The following is a 20,051-nucleotide window of genomic DNA, read 5'->3' on the forward strand; positions in this document are numbered from 1 at the left end:
GCTGGAACCCGGGAGGCGGAGCTTGCAGTGAGCCGAGATTGCGCCACTGCACTCCAGCCTGGGCAACAGAGCAAGACTCCGTCTCAAAAAAAAAAAAAAAAAAAAAAGTTGGCATAAAGTTGTTCATGATATCCTCATATTTTTATTATCTAACATCTAAAAAGGAGTTATATATCCTTTTTCATTCTTGTTACTATTAATTTGTGCTTTCTCTTTTAAAAATTATTTGGAATCAATCTTGCCAGAGGTTTGTCAGTTTTATTGGTTTTATCAAAGAACCAAATTTTGACTTTTCTAATTCCATTGTGTTTTCAATTTTGTTAATTTCTGTTCTCATCTTTATTATTTAATTCCTTCTACTTTCATTAGGTATATTTTGCCATTCTTTTTTTAAAAGCTATTTATTTTGAAATAAGTTTAGGCTTAATAAAAAGTTGCAAAAACAGTGCAGAGAGTTCCTGTATAGTTTCCACCACACTTCTCTTAATGCTAACATCTTACACAACCATAGGACAGTTATTGAAGCCAGGAAATTAAGAATTGATATAATATTATTAGCTAACGTTACAGACCTTATTTATTTATTTATTTATTTATTCACTTATTTATTTATTTTGAGACAGATTCCTGCTCTGTTGCCCAGGCTGGAGTGCAGTGGCGTGATCTCGGCTCACTGCAACCTCCGCCTCCTGGGTTCAAGGAATTCTCCTGTCTCAGCCTCCCAAGTTGCTGGGACTACAGGCGCATGCCACCACACCAGCTAATTTTTTTGTATGCTTAGTAGAGATGGGGTTTCACCATATTGGTCAGGCTGGTCTCGAACTCCTGACCTCAGGTAATCCACCCGCCTCAGCCTCCCAAAGTGCTGGGATTACAGGCGTGAGCCACTGTGCCTGGCCCAGACCTTATTTTAATTGTGTCAGTGGTCCCACTAATGTCCTTTTCCTGGTCTAGATTCCAATCCAAGATTCTGGATTTTGTGTAATTGCTCTATTGGTCATTCATTCTGGTGTAACAATTACCCCAAAATGTAGTAGCTTCAAACAACAAACATTTCTTATCTCCTGGTTTCTGTGGGTCGGGAATTTGGGAGCTGCTTAGCTGGGTCTGTCAGGGTCTCTGACTAGGTAGCAGTCATGAGGCCAGCCCAGCTGGGGTCATCTGAAGGCTTCACTAGGACTAGGTCCGCTTTCAAGATGGTGCCCCAAGGCTGGGCGCAGTGGTTCACGCCTGAAATTCCAGCACTTCTGGAGGCCTAAGTGGGCAGATCACTTGAGGCCAGGAGTTTGAGATCAGCCCGGCCAACATTGTGAAACCCTGTCTCTGCTAAAAATACAAAAGTTATCCAGGCATGGTGGTGCACACCTGTAATCCCAGCTACTGAGGAGGCTGAGGCAGGAGAATTGCTTGCACCTGGGAGGTGGAGGTTACAGTGGGCTGAGATTGTGCCACTGCACTCCAGCCAGGGCAGCAGAGACTCTGTCTCAAAAAAAAAAGAAAAAATGCAAAATGGTGCCCCACACAGCAGCAGGAGCTTCAGTGTCTTGCCAGGCGGGCTTCTCCACAGTGTTGCCTAAATGGCCTTATGACAGGAAGCTGGCTTTTCCCAGAGAACGTAACAGATTTCTCAGAGAAAGTAAGGAAGCTGCAAAGTTTTTGATGGCCTAGCCTGAGAAACCACACTGCAGTGTTTCCACCATATCCTATTGGTGTACAGGTCAACCCAATTACATGAACCCCAGGCTGATTCAGGGGCCACCTTGGAGGCTGTCTGCCACAGGCATCGTGTCTCCTTAGTCTCTTCCACTCTGGGACAACTTCTCAGGTTTCTTTCTTTCTTTTTTCTGAGACAGGGTCTCACTCTGTCGCCCAGCCTGGAGTGCAGTGGCCTGATCACAGCTCACTGCAGCCTCAACCTCCCTGGGCTCAGGCGATCCTCCTACCTCAGCCTCCCAAGTAACTGGAACTACAGGCACGTGCCACCACACTTGGCTAATTTTTTAATTTTTTGTAGAGATGGGGTTTCGCCATGTTGTCCAGGAGTCCAGGCTGGTCTCAAACTCCTGAGTTCAAGCGATCCGCCTGCCTTGCCCTCCCAAACTCCTGGGATTAGAGGCGTGAGCCCCTGCACCCAGCCTCTGGTTTCTTCTTCTTCCATGAATTTGACACTTTTGAAGAGTACCAGCCAATTATTTCATGGAACATCCCTGAATTATTTTGTGTTTATGTGAGGTTTGTAATGTTCAGTCTGAAGTTATTCATTTTCGACAAGCATACTAGAGCAGTGAATTGTGCCCTTCTCAGAGCCTCATAGTACATGGCACATGATGTTGACATGCCTTATAATACTGGTGATACTAACTTTGATCATGTGGTGTCTCCCAGGCTTCTCCACTGTCAATTTACTCTTTTCCCCTTTATTTTGGTCTGTTTCTGCTGCTATAACAAAATACCCAAGGTTGGGTCATTTATAAACAACAGAAGCTTTTTTTTTTTGAGATGGAGTTTTGCTCCTGTTGCCCAGGCTGGAGTGCAATGGCACAATCTCAGCTCACTGCAATCTCCACCTCCCGGGTTCAAGCGATTCTCCTGCCTCAGCCTCCCAAGTAGCTGGGATTACAGGCACGTGCCACCACACCTGGCTAATTTTTGTATTTTTAGTAGAGACGGGGTTTCACCATGTTGGCCAGTCTGCTCTTGAACTCCTGACCTCATAAACCGCCCCCCTCAGCCTCCCAAAGTGCTGGGATTACAGGCGTGAGCCACTGCTCCCAGCAGCAATAGAAACCTATTTGTCATAGTTCTGGAGGCTGGAGGTCCATGATCAAGGTGCTGGCATGTTTGGTTTCTGGTGAGGGCTGCTCTCTGCTTCTACGATGGCACCTTGTTGCTGCAACCTCCAAAGGGGACAAATTCTGTGTCCTCACAAAGCAGAGGAACAGAAGGGCAAAAAAAGGGGCAGAACAATGCATGAAGCCTCTTTTATAAGAGGTTTATCCCATTAGCCGTGCATGGTGGCACGAGCCTGTAGTCCTAGCTACTTGGGAGGCTGAGATGGGAGGATCTCTTGATCCCGGAATGCGGAGGTTGCAGTAAGCCGAGATTGCTCCACTTCACTCCAGCCTGGATGACAGAGCAAGACCCTGTCTCAAAAAAAAAAAAAAAAAAAAAGGCCCCATATCTTGATACTATCACATTGGCAATTAATTCCAACATGAATTTTGGAGGGGACAGAAACATAAACATTCAAACTATAGCACCCTTTGTGATTAGTAAACGTTGTGAGGTGCACCTTGAGTATATGCAAATAGCTTCTTTCGCATCATACTTTCACCCACTAATTTTAGCATCCACCAAGGAATGATTGGCGCCTTCAACAATTATTACTGCGGTGTTTGTCTAGTGGTGATTTTCTATTTCCATCACTTCTCCTACATTTATTTATTGGAATTCTACTGTACAGAGGAGTTATCACTTCTCTCTCAGTTATTTACGTATATCAGTATAAACTCATGGATAGTTATTTTATCCTATGGGTAATAATTTATTGCTATCCTTACTTATTTTGTTGCTCAAATTATCCCAGATTTGGCCCTTGGGAGCTCCTTCAAGTTGACTCTTGTGTCCTTTTGAAGTGTCCCCATGACTTTGTGAGTACTTCCTTACTTTCTGTCACTGCATGATGTTCCAGACTCATCTTGTATTATCTCTGCCCCAGCCCTGAACTGAACTATTTCTCCAAAGAGTCTGGATTCCTTTTATTACAGAATGGAATTTTTTTTTTTTTTGACTGAGTCTCGCTCTGTTACCCAGGCTGGGGTGCAGTGGTGCAATCTCGGCTCACTGCAACCTCCGCCTCCCAGGTTCAAGCAATTCTCATGCCTCAGCTTCCCCAGTAGCTAGGATTACAGGCGAGCACCACCACGCCTGGCTAATTTTTTGTTTGTTTGTTTGTTTGTTTGTTTTGAGACGGAGTTTCGCTCTTGTTGCCCAGGCTGCAGTGCGACGGCGTGATCTCAGCTCACCACAACCTCCGCCTCCCGGGTTCAAGTGATTCTCCTGCTTCAGCCTCCCGAGTAGCAGGGCTTACAGGCATGCGCCACCATGCCCGTCTAATTTTTGTATTTTTAGTAGAGATGGGGTTTTGCCATGTTGGCCAGGCTAGTCTCGAACTCCTGACCTCAGGTGATCCACCTGCCTCAGCTTCCTAAAATGCTAGGATTACACGTGTGAGCCACTGTGCCCAGCTGGTAGGTAACTTCTTGAACATAATCCTTTCCTGAGATCACCAAAACTTCTCCAAATTTATTATTCAGTTTAGTTGCTTTCCACTCAGCCAGTCTCTGCTGTCTGTACATTTCAATGGCATGTTCATCCTCCTCATTAAATTCGTCTACATGATCCTCCAGCTCTTCCAAATTTATATCTTCATATGTTTTCACTCCACACAACAGTAAGGGTATGAATGAGAATTTTCCCGATTTACAAAACAAGAGTTTTATCTGTCTGACGTCACCTGGTCCAGCCTTCAGGTAAACTCCTGGGCTGGATGTTATCAACAGTTCCAATATCATCCAAGGAGACACACGATCAATCTTCCAGGGTGTTTGCCTTTTGTCTCTGGCCAGGGCTACCGTCTTCTGAGGGCTTGTGTGGGGCTGGAAGATCCCCTTCCCAGGCAGCTCATTTACGTGGCTGTTGGCTGTTGGAGTAACAGAAGGTATGAAGAGAGAGAGGAAGGCAGAGAAGTATTTGGAGAAATATGAAATAAAAATGAGAAAGCATATGAAAAGATGCTCAATGTCATATGCCATTAGGGAATTGCAAATTAAAGCAACAGTGAGGTACCACTGCACATCTATCAAAACAGTTAAAATGCAAAATACTGGCAACACCAAGGGCTGGTGAGGATGTGGAGCAACAGCAACCTTCATTCATTGCTGGTGAAAATGCAAAATTGTATAATCACTTTGCAAGACGGTTTGGCAGCTTCATACGAAGTGAAATAGATTATAACCATATGATCTAGCAATTACTAGATCGTAGATATTTACCCAATTGAGTTGAAAATTCATAGGTATTTATCTAACTGAGTTGAAAACTTACGTCTACCTCCAAACCCCTGCACAAATATGTATAATAGCTTTTTCATACTCTCCCCAAACAGGAAGCAACCAAAATCCCCTTCAATAGAAGAATGGATAATAAAACTATGGTGTATCCATACAATAGGATATTATTCAGTGGTGAAAATCATAAGTTATTTTGATGATTAATTTTATGAGTTTATTTGGCTGGGCCACAGTGCCCACATTTGTGGTCAAACATTATTCTGGATGCTTTGGTGATGGCGGTTTTGGATAAGAGTGACATTTAAATTGGTCAACTTTAAGTAAAGCAGATTGCCTTCCATAATGTTGGAGGACCCTGTTCAATCAATTGAGGTTCTGAATAGAACAAAAGACTGACCACAGCCGGGCGCGGTGGATCACGCCTGTAATCCCAGCACTTTGGGAGGCCAAGGCGGGCAGATCATGAGGTCAGGAGATCCAGACCATCCTGGCCAACACAGTGAAACCCCGTCTCTACTAAAAAAATACAAAAATTAGCTGGGCATGGTGGCGCGTACCTGTAATCCCAGCTACTCCGGAAGCTGAAGCAGGAGAACCGCTTGAACCTGGGAGTCGAAGGTTGCAGTGAGCCGAGATTGCACCACTGCACTCCAGCCTGGCGACAGAGCGAGACTCCGTGTCAAAAAAGAAAAGAAAAAAAAAAAAAGACCTCCTCCAAGCAAGAGAGAATTCTGCTAGCAGAGGCCTTTGAACTTGAACTGTAACATCATCAGGGTCTTCAGTCTGACAGCCTTCACATTTCCTTATTTTATTTATTTATTTTTTCTTTATTTGAGATAGAGCCTCACTCTGTCACCCAGGCTGGAGTGCAGTGGCGTGATCTCCGTTCACTGCAGCCTCTGCCTCCTGGGTTCAAGAGATTCTCCTGCTCAAATGCCTGACCTCAAGTCCTGCCTCAGCCTCCTAAAGTGCTGGAATTACAGGTGTGAACCACCACGCGTGGCCTCCAATTTTAAACTTACTACAAAGCTACAATAATTAAGACTATGTGCTACTGGCATGATAGACAAACAGATGAATAGAATAGAATTGAGAGTCCAGAAATAAACCTATACATTTCTTTTTTTCTTTTCTTTTTTTTTTTTTTTTTTTGAGACGGAGTCTTGCTCTGTTGCTCAGGCTGGAGTGCAGTGCCGCTATCTCCGCTCACTGGAAGCTCCGCCTCCTGGGTTCATGCCATTCTCCTGCCTCAGCCTCCCGAGTAGCTGGGACTACAGGTGCCCGCCACCGCCCCCCCGTCGCCCGCCACCATGCCTGGCTAATTTTTTGTATTTTTTAGTAGAGACGGGGGTTTCACCTGGTGTTAGCCCAGGGATGGCCTCGATCTCCTGACCTCGTGATCTGCCCGCCTCGGCCTCCCAAAGTGCTGGGATTACAGGCATGAGCCACCGCGCCCGGCCAAACCTATACATTTCTGGTTAACTGATTTTCTGTAAGGGTGCCAAGACCTTTTAATGGGGAAAGAATAGTAGGACAACTGGATATCCACAGGCAAAAGAATGAAGTTAACCACCTACCTCACACTATGCAAAAAACACAACCCAACCAATCTCAAAATAGACCATAGACCTAAAATGTAAGAACTAAAACTATAAAACTCTTAGAATAATGTATTTATTTTTTTACTTATTTCCTCTTGTCACTTTTCTGTGAACATATTTATAATGGCTGCTGTGAAGGCATTGTGTGCTAAGTCCAATATCTGGGCCTGTTCGAAAGCAATGTCTATGGCTGCTTTTTCTTTTCCTGTGGATGGACCAGACTTTCCTTTTTGTTTGCATGTCATAATTTTTGTTGAAAAAATGTACTTTTAGGCCGGGCGCGGTGGCACACGCCTGTAATCACAGCACTTTGGGAGGCCGAGGCAGGCAGATCACCTGAGGTCAGGAGTTCGAGACCAGCCTGGTCAATATGGTGAAACCCTGTTTCTAGTAAAAATACAAAAAAATTAGCCAGGTGTGGTGGCACATGCCTGTAATCCCAGCTACTCAGGAGGCTGAGGCAGGAGAATCGCTTGAACCTGGGAGGCGGAGGTTGCAGTGAGCTGAGATCGTGCCACTGCACTCCAGCCTGGGCAACAGAATGAGACCCCCCTCTCAAAAAATAAATAAATAAATAAACAAATAATATGTACTTTTATCCAGTTTCATCCATGTTGTTGAGAATGACAGAATTTTGTTCCTTTTATGGCTGAACAATATTCCATTGTGTATATGTACCACATTTTCTTTGCCCATTTATCCATTGATGGACACTTAGGTTGATTTCATATTTTGGCTATTGTGAATAGTAGTGCAATAAACATGGGAGTGCATTTAAAATATATACTTAAATGAATCTAATGTTTTTATTACAATATGCTTTTTTTGTTTGTTTTTTGAGACAGAGTCTCTCTGTCACCAGGCTAGAGTGCTGTAGCATGATCTTGGCTCACTGCAACCTCTGCCTCCCGGGGTCAAGGGACTGTCCTGCCTCAGCCTCCCAAGTAGCTGGGATTACAGGCGTGCACCACCACGCCCAGCTAATTGTTGTATTTTTAGTAGAGACAGAGTTTCACCATATTGGCCAGGCTGGTCTCAAACTCCTGACCTTAGGTGATCTGCCTCCCTTGGCCTCTCAAAGTGCTGGGATTACAGGCGAGAGCCACCGCTCCGGGCCAAAATGTACATTTTAGATAATACACTGTAGAAACTCTGGATGCCAGCCCTCTCTTAGGAGTCAGTGTTGTTACTGTTTGGTTGGCCGTTTCTTTTTTTGTTTAGTGACTTGACTGAATTAACTTTGTGAAGTGTATTTTCCTTGCTGTGTGTAGCCTAGAATGTCTGTTTTCTGATTTTTTTTCTTTTAAAAAAAATCTAGCAACTGGGCCTGGTGGCTCATGTTTGTAATCCCAGCACTTTTGGGGTTGAAGCAGGAGGATAGCTTGAGCCCAAGAGTTCAAGGTAGCAGAGAGCTATAATCATGTCATTGCACTCCAGCCTGGGTGACATAGCAATACCCTGTCTCAAAAAAAAAAAAAAAATTTTTTTTAGCTTGGCTCTCTAGGGGTCACCTCCGGTCAGCACAACTCACTTATGGTCAAAGTGACCATAAACCACTTATTGGTCAAAGTTTGTGCTTAAGTTCCAGATTTTTCTCTTTACTAGTAGATACGTGTGTGGCCTGCAGACTGGCTACTGCACTTCAGTGAGTTTATGTTTTTGCTCATGTTCAGTCAGAGAATATGCTTCCCCATTTGCTGTATGCGCCTTTAGGATAATTTACAGATTTGAAATGATTGGGTTCTTAAAATAAATTTTTCGGGCCGGGCGCGGGGTGGCTCACACCTGTAATCCCAGCACTTTGGGAGGCCAAGGCAGGCGGATCACGAGGTCAGGAGTTCGAGACCAGCCTGGCCAGTATGGTGAAACCCTGTCTCTACTAAAAAAATACAAAAATTAGCTGGGTGTGGTGGCACATGCCTGTATTCCCAGCCACTCCGGAGGCTGAGGCAGGAGACTCGATTGAACGTGGGAGTCGGAGGTTGCAGTGAGCCGAGATTGCGCCACTGCACTCCAGCCTGGCGACAGAGCGAGACTCCGTCTCAAGCATAAATAAACAAATAAAATTTTCCAGTTAAATGCTTGTTTTGTTGGGGAACAGGTCTGCTGAGCTCCTTACACCACCATTCTGGAAACTGGTATTAAAATTTTTTTAAATATCTTGTTCCTATGGTTCCCTCCCCTTTGTCATGTATTTGTTATATTTGTCTTTCTCCTTTTTTTTTCCCCCTGAAACAAGGTAACTAGTGGTTTGTCTTTTTTTTAAGACAGATTCGTGCTCTGTTGCCCAGGCTGGAGTGCAGTGTCCCAAACGTGGCTCACTGCAACCTCTGCCTCTCAGGCTCAAGTGATCCACCATGCCCAGCTAGGTTTTTTGGGGTGTGTGTATGTGTGTGTGTGTGTGTGTGTGTGTTTTGTTTTGTTTTATAGAGACAGGGTCTCTCTATGTTGCCTGGGCTGGTCTTGAACTTCTGGGCTCAAGCAATTCTCCGACCTTGGCATCTCAAAGTGCTGGGATTGCAGGTGTGAGCTACTGTGCCAGGCTGTGTTTGTCTTTGTTAATAATAATAATTTTCGCCAGGCATGGTGGCTCATGCTTGTAAAGCCAGCACTTTGGGAGGCCGAGGCAGGTGGATCACAAGATCAAGAGATCGAGACCATCCTGGCCAACATGGTGAAACCCCATCTCTACGAAAAATACAAAAAATTAGCTGGGCGTGGTGGCACGCGCCTGTAGTCCCAGCTACTCAGGAGGCTGAGGCAGGAGGATCACTTGAATCCCGGAGGTGGATGTTGTAGTGAGCCAAGATTGCACCACTGCACTCCAGCCTGGCGACAGAGAGACTCTGTCTCAAAAATAATAATAATGATGATGTCTCATTTTATTATACTGTGCTCAGAGAATATTGTTTGTATATTTCTACTTTTTTTTAATGTACTGATGATTTCTTTGTGACCTAAGATATGGTCATTTTTTGTAAATATTTTGTTTCTTTGGAAATATGGTTTTTTTTTTTTTCCAGGGGAATTTTTCTTAGTTGATGTATGTTGAATTTTGTTTTCAGATTTTTTAAAATATCAGCTCCATACAGATCTATTCATCTTCTTTCTATTCGTTTTTGTGGTATTGGATGGTTTACAAGATTCCTAGCTAAACAGCACACTGTTAGGTCAATATAGCAAAGTTCAGATGCTTTAGAAGCTTTTTATTTATTTGTTTCGGTGTGGGGGTGGGTAGGGTTTTGTGTTCTCCGATTGCTTGGTTCTCTTCGGACCCTCAATTTCTCCCTTCTGCATTTTCCTACTTCACTTACTCAATTGCCCACGTATGCTTCTGGCCCGTTTTAGCCCTTTTTTTTTTTTTTTAACCCCTCCCGCGGAATCAATGGACTTCAGCGACCTCCCCTTCCTATCGCACATACTCGCAAGCCCCTTCCCTGAGATCTGAGCTCTGACTTCCCAGGATGTCTTCATGGTATTTCCAGATTTTAGAATGTTGCAGTCTTCCTGATGGTAGCTCTTGACCAACCCCAGCTCGGACACTCCTTTCTCCCCTCCTTTCCCAGCTTTTCTTGGCACAAAGCCTCGTGCCTGGGAGAGGCGGCAGCGCACGACGGCGTGCGGGGATTTGGTCGCTTTCTTTTTATTTACAGTTATCTTGAAGTTTGGACCTTCTCTGCTTTCAAGTTATGCCGACGCTGTGGTTTTGGCAGCGTTTTATTTTTCCTTTCTTGTTGCCTGGGGCTGTGTGGAGAGCAAAAGTTGGCGGATGGGGACCCAGGCAGCCCCTTGGGCCTCAGGACCCGGAAGTCCCCCTGGCTCGCTTGTGACTTTTTAAGACGGAGTTCAGTTCGTCACCGTTACAGCTTTTCTTATTTTCTAAAACGCGCGTTTGAGGTCATAAATTCCTCTCTAAGAATTACTAGTTGTGTCCTCCAACTTTGGCAGACAATATTTTCTTTCTTTCTCTTTTTCTTTTTTTTTTTCTGAGACGGAGTCTTGCTCTATTACCCAGGCTGGAGCAGTGGCGCGACCTCGGCTCACTGCAACCTCCATCTCCCGGGTTCGCGCCATTCTCCTGCCTCAGCCACCTGAGTAGTTGGGACTACAGGCGCCCGCCACCACGCCTGGCTTTTTGTATTTTTAGTAGAAACGGGGTTTCACTATGTTGGCCAGACTGGTCGCTAACTCCTGACCTTGTGATCCGCCTGCCTCGGCCTCCCAAAGTGCTGGGATTATGCGCGTGAACCACCTCGCCCGGGTACATTTGATTAATTTTTAGGAAGATGTTCTGTGCGTGCTTTTCTGCCTTTGTTGGGTGCAGTGCTATCTTATTTGTCCACTAGGTCAAATTTGTTCATCATATTCTTCATATCTTTTACTGCTTTGCTAACTTTTTTGCCTTGCATGTGCCATCAGATCTACAGTTATGATTGTGATTTGTTTTTCCGTGTGGTTCTGTTGATTTTACACACACACACAGACACACACAAACGCGGTTTCTTGCTTATTGACTTTATTTTTAGGAGTAAACAAATTACTGTATATATTTTTTTCTTTACTTGGATTCTGGTTAGGTAATTATATACATTTTTTTTCTTCCTTCCTTCCCTCCCTCCCTTCTTTCTTCTCCTTCCTTTTTCCTTTTATTTTTCTTTTCCTTCCTCTTTCCTTTCCTTTATTTTCCCTCCCCTCCTTCCCCTCTTCTTCTTTCCGACAGGGTCTCCCTGTGTTGTCCAGGCCGGCACTACTGGTGCACACCACCACATCCGGCTATATATTTTTAAAATCACTACGTAAACTCTCTTTCTCTCTAGTTATGCTTTTTGCCCAAAGTTGTGGGGTTTTTTTGTTTTGTTTTGTTTGTTTTTTGTTTTTTTTGAGACAAGGTCTCACTTGTCACCCAGGCTGGAGTGCAGTGGTGAAATCTTGGCTCACCGCAACCTCTGCCTTCCAGGCTCAAGTGATTCTCCTGCCACAGCCTCCCAAGTAGCTGGGATTACAGGCATTCGCCACTACCACCCACCTAATTTTTGTATTTTTAGTAGAAATGGGATTTCACCATGTTGGCCAGGCTGGTCTTGAACTCCTGACCTCAAATGATCTACCTGCCTCAGCCTCCCAACGTGCTGGGATTACAGGTGTAAGCCACCGCGCCCGGCCTAAAGTTGTTTTAATATATTAGTGTAGTTATCCCAGCTTTCTTTTAGTAATTGCATATTATTTTTTCTATCTTTATATTTTCGAAATTTTAATATTCTTATTTATTTACTCATGTTTTAGAGACAGGGTCTTGCTGTGTCACCCAGGCTGGGTAGAGTGGCATGATAATATAGCTCACTGCAGCCTTGAACTCCTGGGCTCAAGTGATCCTCCCACCTCAGCCTCTTGAGTAGTTAGGACTGCAGGCACGTGCCACCAAGCCAGGCTAGTTTATTTTTGGTAGAGATGGGGCCTTGATGTATTGCCCAGGTTAGTCTCTAACTCCTGAACTCAAATGATCCTCCTGTCTCGGCCTCCAAAAAGTGCTGAGATTATAGGCATGAGCCAATGGACCTGGCCATATATATTTTTTTTGAGCTGGCAGTATGTTATTATGTTTTATGTGTATTCTTTTATATCCTTTTATGTGTATCCTTTATAGCATGCAATGTTAATATATGATTTTATAAATTATATATACATTTACATGAATATAAATTTTATAAATAATATATTAGTTAGCATAAGTTTTGCTGTGATAATTGTAGCAGGCAGAATAATGGACTCCCAAAGATGGCTACATTTCACTTCCCAGACCCGAGAATATGTTATCTCACATAGCAAAAAAGACTTTGCAGACGTGATTAAGTTAAGGATCTTTTTTGAGACCTAGTCTTGCTCTATCGCACAGACTGGAGTGCAATGGCATGATCTCAGCTCACTGCAACCTCCACCCCCCAGGCTCAAGCAATTCTCCTGCCTCAGCCTCCCGAGTAGTTAGGATTACAGGCATGCGCCACCATGCCCCGCTAATTTTTGTATTTTTAGTAGAGGAGGGGTTTTGCCATGTTTACCAGGCTGGTCTTGAACTCCTGACCTCAGGTGATCTGCTCGCCTCTGCCTCCCACAATGCTGGGATTACAGGGGTGAGCCACCTCTCCCAGCCAGGTTAAGGATCTTGAGATGGGGAGATTATCTGGGCAGATTGAAGAGCCCAGTGAATCACAGGATTCTTAAAAGTGAAAGAGAGAGGCTGGGCATGGTGGCTCATGCCTGTAAGGCCAAGGTGGGTGGATCACGAGGTCAGGAGAACAAAACAAAGCAAAAAAATAGCCAGGCATGGCGGCACATGCCTGTAGTCCCAGCTACTAGGGAGGCTGAGGCAGGAGAATTGCTTGAATCCTGGAGGCGGAAGTTGCAGGGAGCCAGGATTGTGCCACTGCACTCCAGCCTGGACAACAGAGCGAGACTCCGTCTCAAAAAAAAAAAAAAAATTAAAAATAGATATTCTCCCCAGTGTGGGAGAGTGGTGTCAGATCTCCAGGGGTGGCACTGAAGGAAATGAGCCTGAACACCCTCCCAAGGTTAAAGTGAAGAGCCCGCTCCCAGGCTTCTTTTTGGTACCCCTTCCTGATCTCTAACCTTAATTATTGGGGGGAGAGGAGAACAGTTGAAAACACAGCTGGTCTAGGAGATTCATTCGGTTTCATGGAACACCTTCTCTGTGCAGGCTGTGTCCAGGAGCAGCCGTAGACTACACAGCCAGGCTACCCAGCGTGGGGGCCCAGCAGCCAGGCTGGAACTCTATCTCCACTTACCAGCTGAGTGGCTGGCAGGAAGTTACTCAGCCTGTCGGTGAGCAACCCAAACTCTGTGTGTTAGTTGTTTGTTCGCTGATAAAATGAGGCTTCTCATCATTCTCATTAACTTCATGGGCTTGCTGATGTGAGCTGATTCCATCACAGACTCCTCAGTAGGCAGCAGTAGGTGTTTAGGGAACCGGCTTTGGAGGCTGCCCCGCTCCCTACTTCCTTTCTAGGGGAGGCCGACTTCAAATGCGTGCACACACACAAACAGGGTGGCCTGATGCAGACCAGCTGGTCTAGAAAGGCCTTCACGGCCTCAGGGAGCCTGGGAGGCGGTCTGGGGGAGACCAGGAAACGCAGATAGACCAGAGACCCAGAGATCAGAGAGAACAAAGGACCCAGAGATCCACAGACATCCAGACACCAGAGGCAACAAGAAACTCAGAGATTCAGAGGCCCGCTGAGACCCTGGCAGCTTGTTTTGTGTTACGAGGGGAAAAATAAAATAAGAAACAAAAGAGAGACTCAGGGGGCCTCAGTGAAACCTAGAGACTCAGGGAGGCCAGGAGATTCTGAGACACCCATAGAGAGCCAGAGACCCTGCCCTAGCAAGGCACAATCAGTGAAAAAAACTCGCCCACCAGGCCCTCGCAGTCCAGGCCTCATATCCCGGCTCAGCACCTTGGCGCTGCATTTGTCAAGAGGGGAACAGGGATCCTAGCTCCCTGCCCGTCCTATGGGGCCTCAGGCCCTGGGGTCCAGCTGGCCTGCCTTCACCCCTCTTGTAGTTGATGAAGCTTTGGAGAAGCTTTCACCCTGGGGAGCCACAGCTGGGTGCCGACTGGGCTCACAGGCAGAGAGGCAGGCGGTGAAGGCCAAGCCCCGCCCCCCAGGAAGGCCCTGATTGGTGGACGGGCTGCGTTGGGCAGGGCAGCCCTCAGGCTATATAACCACACTCGCCGCTGCGTGGGCGTTATGCTCTGGGCTATTTCTGAGCTCCGGTAAGGCTCTTTTCAGGAGGAGGCTGGGTTGCTTGTGGGCGCCTAGATGGAGGGACCCAGATTGGCCCCGGGGTGGTCGACCGCACGTTCTCCTCAGCCCCGTGGTTGGCTTCTCTCTCGGGGATGAGGGTGGGTTTAGGACAGGAGCTTGAAATGTTTGCAGTGGCCCCATCAACTTGCTCTAAATCCAGGTATTTCTCTAATTTCATTCCTCCCTGAGGGCCTCAGTTTCCCCTCGGTGTAAGGGATCAGTGGCCCTTTCAACTCTGCTTTGGTGAGGGGTCGGGAGTGGTTGTGAGTTGGGGCCTGGAGGAGCAGTTAAATTCTTGGGGTTTTTTTCTTTTTTTTTGGCCAGGCGCAGTGGCTCACGCCTGCCATCCTAGCACTTTGGGAGGTCAGGAGTGTGAGACCAGCCTGGTCAACACGGTGAAACCCCGTCTGTACCAAAAAATACAAAAAATTAGCCGGGCGTGGTGGCATGGCGCATGCCTGTAATCCCAGCTACTCGAGAGGCTCAGGCTGGAGAATCACTTGAACCCGGGAGGCGGAGGTTGCAGTGCCTGGGCGAGAGAGAGAGACTCTGTCTCAAAACAAACAAACAAAAACCAAAAAACTTCTTGGGGTTTTGGAGACCAAGGGCTTTATTTTTAATCGGCTGTTAGGCCTCAGCTTCAGTTTCCTCGGTTGAAAATGGGTCCGAGTTAAACTTACCTCCTTACCAGGATGGAATAAGATAAGGCCCTTAAGCACAGCCCGAGGCACTTAGGAAGCCCTCAGCGGTGTTTGTTGCTGCTGTTACTCTGGCCTGTCCTGGGGTGCCAGGAGGAGGGTGAGGGTGCCGCAGCCTATAGGAACTCTTTGCTTCTTTTCTGGCCTCCCCACTCTTGTTGCATCCTGGCTGCCTTCTGTTCTGAGCCCCCAAGTCTCTGCACCCACCCCTCCACTGTCCTGGCCCCTGTCACCACCCTCTTGATTTGTGGGCGTCACGGGGGTACATGCTAAGTCCTGAGCCTCCTTTCTCTACAGGTCACCCTGCCCCATCTCCATCTCCTATGAGATGAGTGACTCCCAAGACCCCACCACTTCCCCTGTAGTTACCACCCAGGTAGAGCTGGGGGGCTGCAGCCGGCAACGTGGGGGCAATGGGTTACTCCGTTTTCACCAGCACCAGGAGGTCCAGGCCTTCCTCAGCCTTCTGGGTGAGTTTGGAGGGCTGGCACGGGAAGGGCTGTGAGGCCAAGTGGGAAAGCAGATGTGAAGTGTGGGGTCTCACCTGCCTGTACAGACATCTGAGGCCTCTGACCCTCTCCCTCTCAGGTATCCCAGCTTAGGCAGGTGGGATTGGGGGTCTTCTCAGAAACTGGATTCAGGGCCAGGCGCTGTGACTCCTACCTATAATCCCAACACTTTGGGAGGCTGAGATGGGAGTATCACTTCAGGCCAGGAGTTCAAGACCAGCCTGGTCAACATAGTGAGACTCCATCTCTATATTAAGAAAGAGAGAGAGAAAGAGAAAAAGAGAGAGAAAGAGAAAGAAAGAGAGAGAGGGTTCAGTGGTGGCTTGGGCTTTGGAGCTTCTGATGCCACTCTTCTCCATGGAGGCGGTGGTAACCTGCATCCTGTCTTCTCTTCTCTACCCTCAGAGGACAGTTTTGTCCAGGAATTCCTCTCCAAAGACCCCTGCTTCCAGATTTCAGATAAGGTGAGGGAGCACAGGCTGGGGGTCTCTTGAGGGTCAGGTTGAGTTGGTGGGAATTGAGTGCCCTGGTCTGGTAGGGAGAGCCACTCACCTTCCACCCTTACCCCCTTATCTTTGTACACCCCTTCCCACCATTTTACTGACTTTCTTTCCCTGCAGCAAAACCTCCCTGGGTGCAAATGAACCTGGGTACAAGCCCCTCCTTCTCAGAGAATAACTAACCGCCCACCCCGATCTGTCTCTGCAGTATCTCCTGGCCATGGTGCTGGTCTACTTCCAGCGCGCCCACCTGAAGCTCAGCGAGTACACCCACAGCAGCCTGTTCTTGGCCCTGTGAGTGGTGGGGGCAGGCAGTGGAGGCATTTGCTGGAGGTGTCAGATGGGACAGGGCAGATGTGTGGCCTCTGCTCCCTGACCCTGTGCCTCTGTGGCTAGGTACCTTGCAAACGACATGGAGGAGGACCTGGAGGGCCCCAAATGTGAGATTTTTCCATGGGCCCTGGGAAAAGATTGGTGTTTACGAGTGGGGAAATTCCTGCACCAGAGGGATAAGCTTTGGGCACGGATGGGTTTCCGGGCTGTTGTGAGCCGCCAGTGCTGTGAGGAGGTAAGGCTGGGAGGCAACCTGGGCTGTGGGGAAGACTGGGGTTCCCACCCCATTTACTGTCCACTCTGTTCCTCCCAGGTCATGGCAAAGGAACCATTCCACTGGGCTTGGACTCGGGACCGGCGTCCCCACCATGGTGGGGTTCAGAGGGTCTGTCCACAGGTCCCTGTTCGCCTTCCCCGGGGCCCTGGCCTCTCGCCGCCCCACTGTTCCCCCTGTGGCTTGCCCCAGCACTGCAGCAGCCACCTGCTTAAGCCTGTGTCATCCAAGTGCGCTTCTCTGACCTCAGAGTGTCACCGCTCTCCCTCCCAAAATTATCTCTCAAGGGTCAAAAACGCCTGGGGTGGGGACTTTCTCATCGTCTTGCCTCCCCAGATGCAACTGGAACCAGGCACCTACTCCCTCCGCAGTGAGTGCAGGACGGGACAGGAGCTGCGGGGCTGGTGTGGGAGCTTGGGAGGCAGGAGTGCGGACCAACAATATGAGAGAGAGGGCCATGGGCCTGGGATCAACGTGCTGCCCCTCCGGTGTGAGCTTGGCAGGTTTCCTCTCTCAGCCTCACTCTTTCCTCTCCCCAGTCTTCCCAAAGCCTCCGGCACGCCCTGGGCACTGAAACTCTGCAGGGTGAAGAACAGCACGCCTGCTGGCCCACTGACTGACACACCATTGGCTGTGCTCCCACTCTTGCCCCTTCCTCCCAGCCTGCAGCTTGTGCCCACTCTGGTCCCGGTCCCCTCTAATAAATTCATGTCCACAGGACACCAACTGTGCTTAGGTCCTGGCCTGGTTCCTTGACCCAGGGTTGGGGTGGGGAGGCGGTATCTACCAGGATTACAACATGTGAGCATAGGCTCTGTAACAGCTTGGCCCCTTCCCATTGGTGGCCAGTTATTCTGAGCCTCCGTTTCCTCTCTGTGCTATCCATGCCTATGGGTGATGAGATCTACACAGTCTAGATGGGATTAAATGAGATGAGGTATCTGCAGCCCTTAGAAGAGGGCCAGGGAGCCGAACGTGGTGGTTCACACCTGTAATCCCAGCACTTTGGGGGGCTGAGCCGGGTGGATCACTTGAGGTCAGGAGTTCAAAAACAGCCTGGCCAACATGGTGAAACCCCTTTGCTACTAAAAATACAGAAATTAGCCAGGCATGATGGCAGGTGCCTATAATCCCAGCTACTCGGGACGCCAAGGTGGGAGAATTGCTTGAACTGCGGAGGCAGAAGTTATAGCGAGTTGAGATCATGCCACTGCACTCCAGCCTGGACGACAGAGTGAGACTCCGTCTCAAAAAAAAAAAAAAAAAAAAAAGGCCAGGAACATATTGGGAAACAAAACTTGAATGGAAAACAGTTCTTTATTTAGTCTAGAAATGCCTTCAGGGCCAGGTTTACTTAGGAATAAGACTTGATCCCTTCCTTGAGCTGCAGTCAAATATAATATTGTAATTATAATAACCCCCTCTCACCCAAGAGACATGAGGACTCAAAAGGGTTAATTTCTTTTTTTCTTTCTTTTTTTTTTTTTTCACATCACTCCTTTTATTATACTGATCTGGAAAAAGGATTTATTACAATTATGCTCAGATGAACATTGGACCCATGTGGCAGGGCCAAGCAAGTAGAACATGATTCAGAAATCAGTGAAAGACACACTTGGACAGGACCAAGAGGCATTTCACTGCCACGAAACAAGGCAGGAAGGGATTCTAATAAACACACCAGGAAGCACTCCCTCCCCTCAGAGGTCAAGGAGCTGATCTTGCTATATTGGTATGAGGAATGGCTTATTTTCTGATGACCACATGTGGGACTATTTCAACCGCCACAAGAAACCCCAGAAGGGTTATTGTTTTGTATTATTTATATATACTATACTTTTTAAATTAAATGTAACACATAACTAAATTCAGGATTGATCCCAACCTTCTAGAGCCAGCTCCTCTGGGGTCAGGGAGGAAACAGTTGTCACATCACCATGCAGGTTACATTCATCTTCCACTGGAATGACTAGAGCCCCCAGGCAGTGGCCTGACTGCAGAAGAGCAGAGGACTGGCTCTTGGGGACAGACAAACTCTGTTGCTTCTCCTCATTGGTCATGGCTTAGCATGGTTCCTCCCCACAAGTCCTTAGTAAACAAAGCAACTCACAAAAATCCAAGTCACTACTTTTAAACTCTGTTGGATAAGGGGAGCTTTTCCACAGCTTGGACTGAGAATCTGTGCTCTAGAAGTGCTATTCTGACTAGATTGTATGAAGGGAGTGGGTGCAGGAGACAAAATGGCTAAAATGAAAATGGGAGTCACTGGTCCCCATCTGCAGCTACAACTCAAGATGTCTACAGATGTGGTCAGTGTGACATGTGCAGATGGGAGGGGCAGAGGGACAAGACACGCAGGGAGGGTGCTCCTGGGGACACTATCCTCCCCGCTGGCATTCACTTCTTGGCCTTGCCCTGGGCAGCCACAGCTTCTATGGCTTTGCGCACCATCTCTTCATCCCCCAAAAACTGCATGGGCTTGATAGGCTTCAAGTTCTTGTCCAATTCATAGACAATACCAGTCGGCAGGTTCAGCTCCATGATAGCCTCTTCAGAGAGACCCTCCAGATGCTTGACAATGCCCCGGAGGCTGTTGCTATGGGCTGCAATCAGTACACGTTTCCCCTCCTTGATCTGGGGAACTATTTCTTCATTCCAGAAGGGCAGAGCTCTGACAAGAGTGTCCTTCAGACTCTCACAAGAGGGTAGCTGATCTTCTGTGAGGTCTGCATACCTGCGATCCTTACTGATGTTGCTGTAGAAAGGATGGTCGGACTCCATCGGAGGTGGTGGGACATCATAGGAGCGCCTCCAGATCTTCACCTGGGCCTCACCATGCTTTGCAGCAACCTCCGCCTCCCTGGTTCAAGCGATTCTCCTGCCTCAGCCTCCTGAGTAGCTGGGATTACAGATGCGCATCACCACATCCGGCTAATTTTTTTGTGTGTTTTTAGTAGAGACGGGGTTTCATCATGTTGGTCAGGCTGATCTCAACCTCCTGACCTTGTGATCTACCTGCCTTGGCCTCCCAAAGTGCTGGGATTACAGGCGTGAGCCACTACGCCCGGCCGTGAGGTGCCAGATTTTTATCTTTGCCAAACTGCTAAGTGGGAAACAGTCACTTGGTGAAATTTTAATTCATATTTGCTTTTCAGTGAGCTCAACATCTTGTCACATGTTTAAGAGCTATTTGTCTTCTTTTATTTGTGAACTTTTTTTTTTTGAGACAGGGTCTTGCTTTGTC

At 47.4% G+C, this 20,051-nt stretch overlaps 1 protein-coding gene and 1 pseudogene across 2 annotated transcripts; one reads left to right on the forward strand and one right to left on the reverse strand.

The window, feature by feature from the left end:
• The first annotated feature begins 14,360 nt into the window (after positions 1-14,360).
• SPDYC (speedy/RINGO cell cycle regulator family member C) lies at positions 14,361-17,496 on the forward strand. The gene is made up of 7 exons (XM_030811172.1): positions 14,361-14,462; positions 15,489-15,661; positions 16,106-16,164; positions 16,409-16,494; positions 16,597-16,768; positions 16,847-17,177; positions 17,347-17,496. Exons 1-7 carry the CDS (start codon positions 14,437-14,439, stop codon positions 17,379-17,381), a joined length of 882 nt encoding a protein of 293 aa, XP_030667032.1. The 5' UTR covers positions 14,361-14,436; the 3' UTR covers positions 17,382-17,496.
• A 796-nt stretch (positions 17,497-18,292) lies between these two features.
• LOC100604363 lies at positions 18,293-19,663 on the reverse strand (annotated as a pseudogene). Its single transcript, XR_001113758.2, has one exon. The product of XR_001113758.2 is annotated as a phosphoglycerate mutase 1 pseudogene (transcript).
• Positions 19,664-20,051: the final 388 nt, after the last annotated feature.

The sequence above is a fragment of the Nomascus leucogenys genome, chromosome 4 (genome assembly GCF_006542625.1).
Source record: "Nomascus leucogenys isolate Asia chromosome 4, Asia_NLE_v1, whole genome shotgun sequence".
NCBI lineage: Eukaryota > Metazoa > Chordata > Mammalia > Primates > Hylobatidae > Nomascus > Nomascus leucogenys.

Excerpts from the sequence above, each read along its gene's own strand:
- SPDYC (XM_030811172.1), top strand. The coding sequence starts at position 14,437 with ATGCTCTGGGCTATTTCTGAGCTCCG. Across the intron at positions 15,662-16,105 it reads GGCCTTCCTCAGCCTTCTGG|AGGACAGTTTTGTCCAGGAA; the intron begins GTGAGTTTGGAG and ends CTCTACCCTCAG. Across the intron at positions 17,178-17,346 it reads AGGCACCTACTCCCTCCGCA|TCTTCCCAAAGCCTCCGGCA; the intron begins GTGAGTGCAGGA and ends TCCTCTCCCCAG.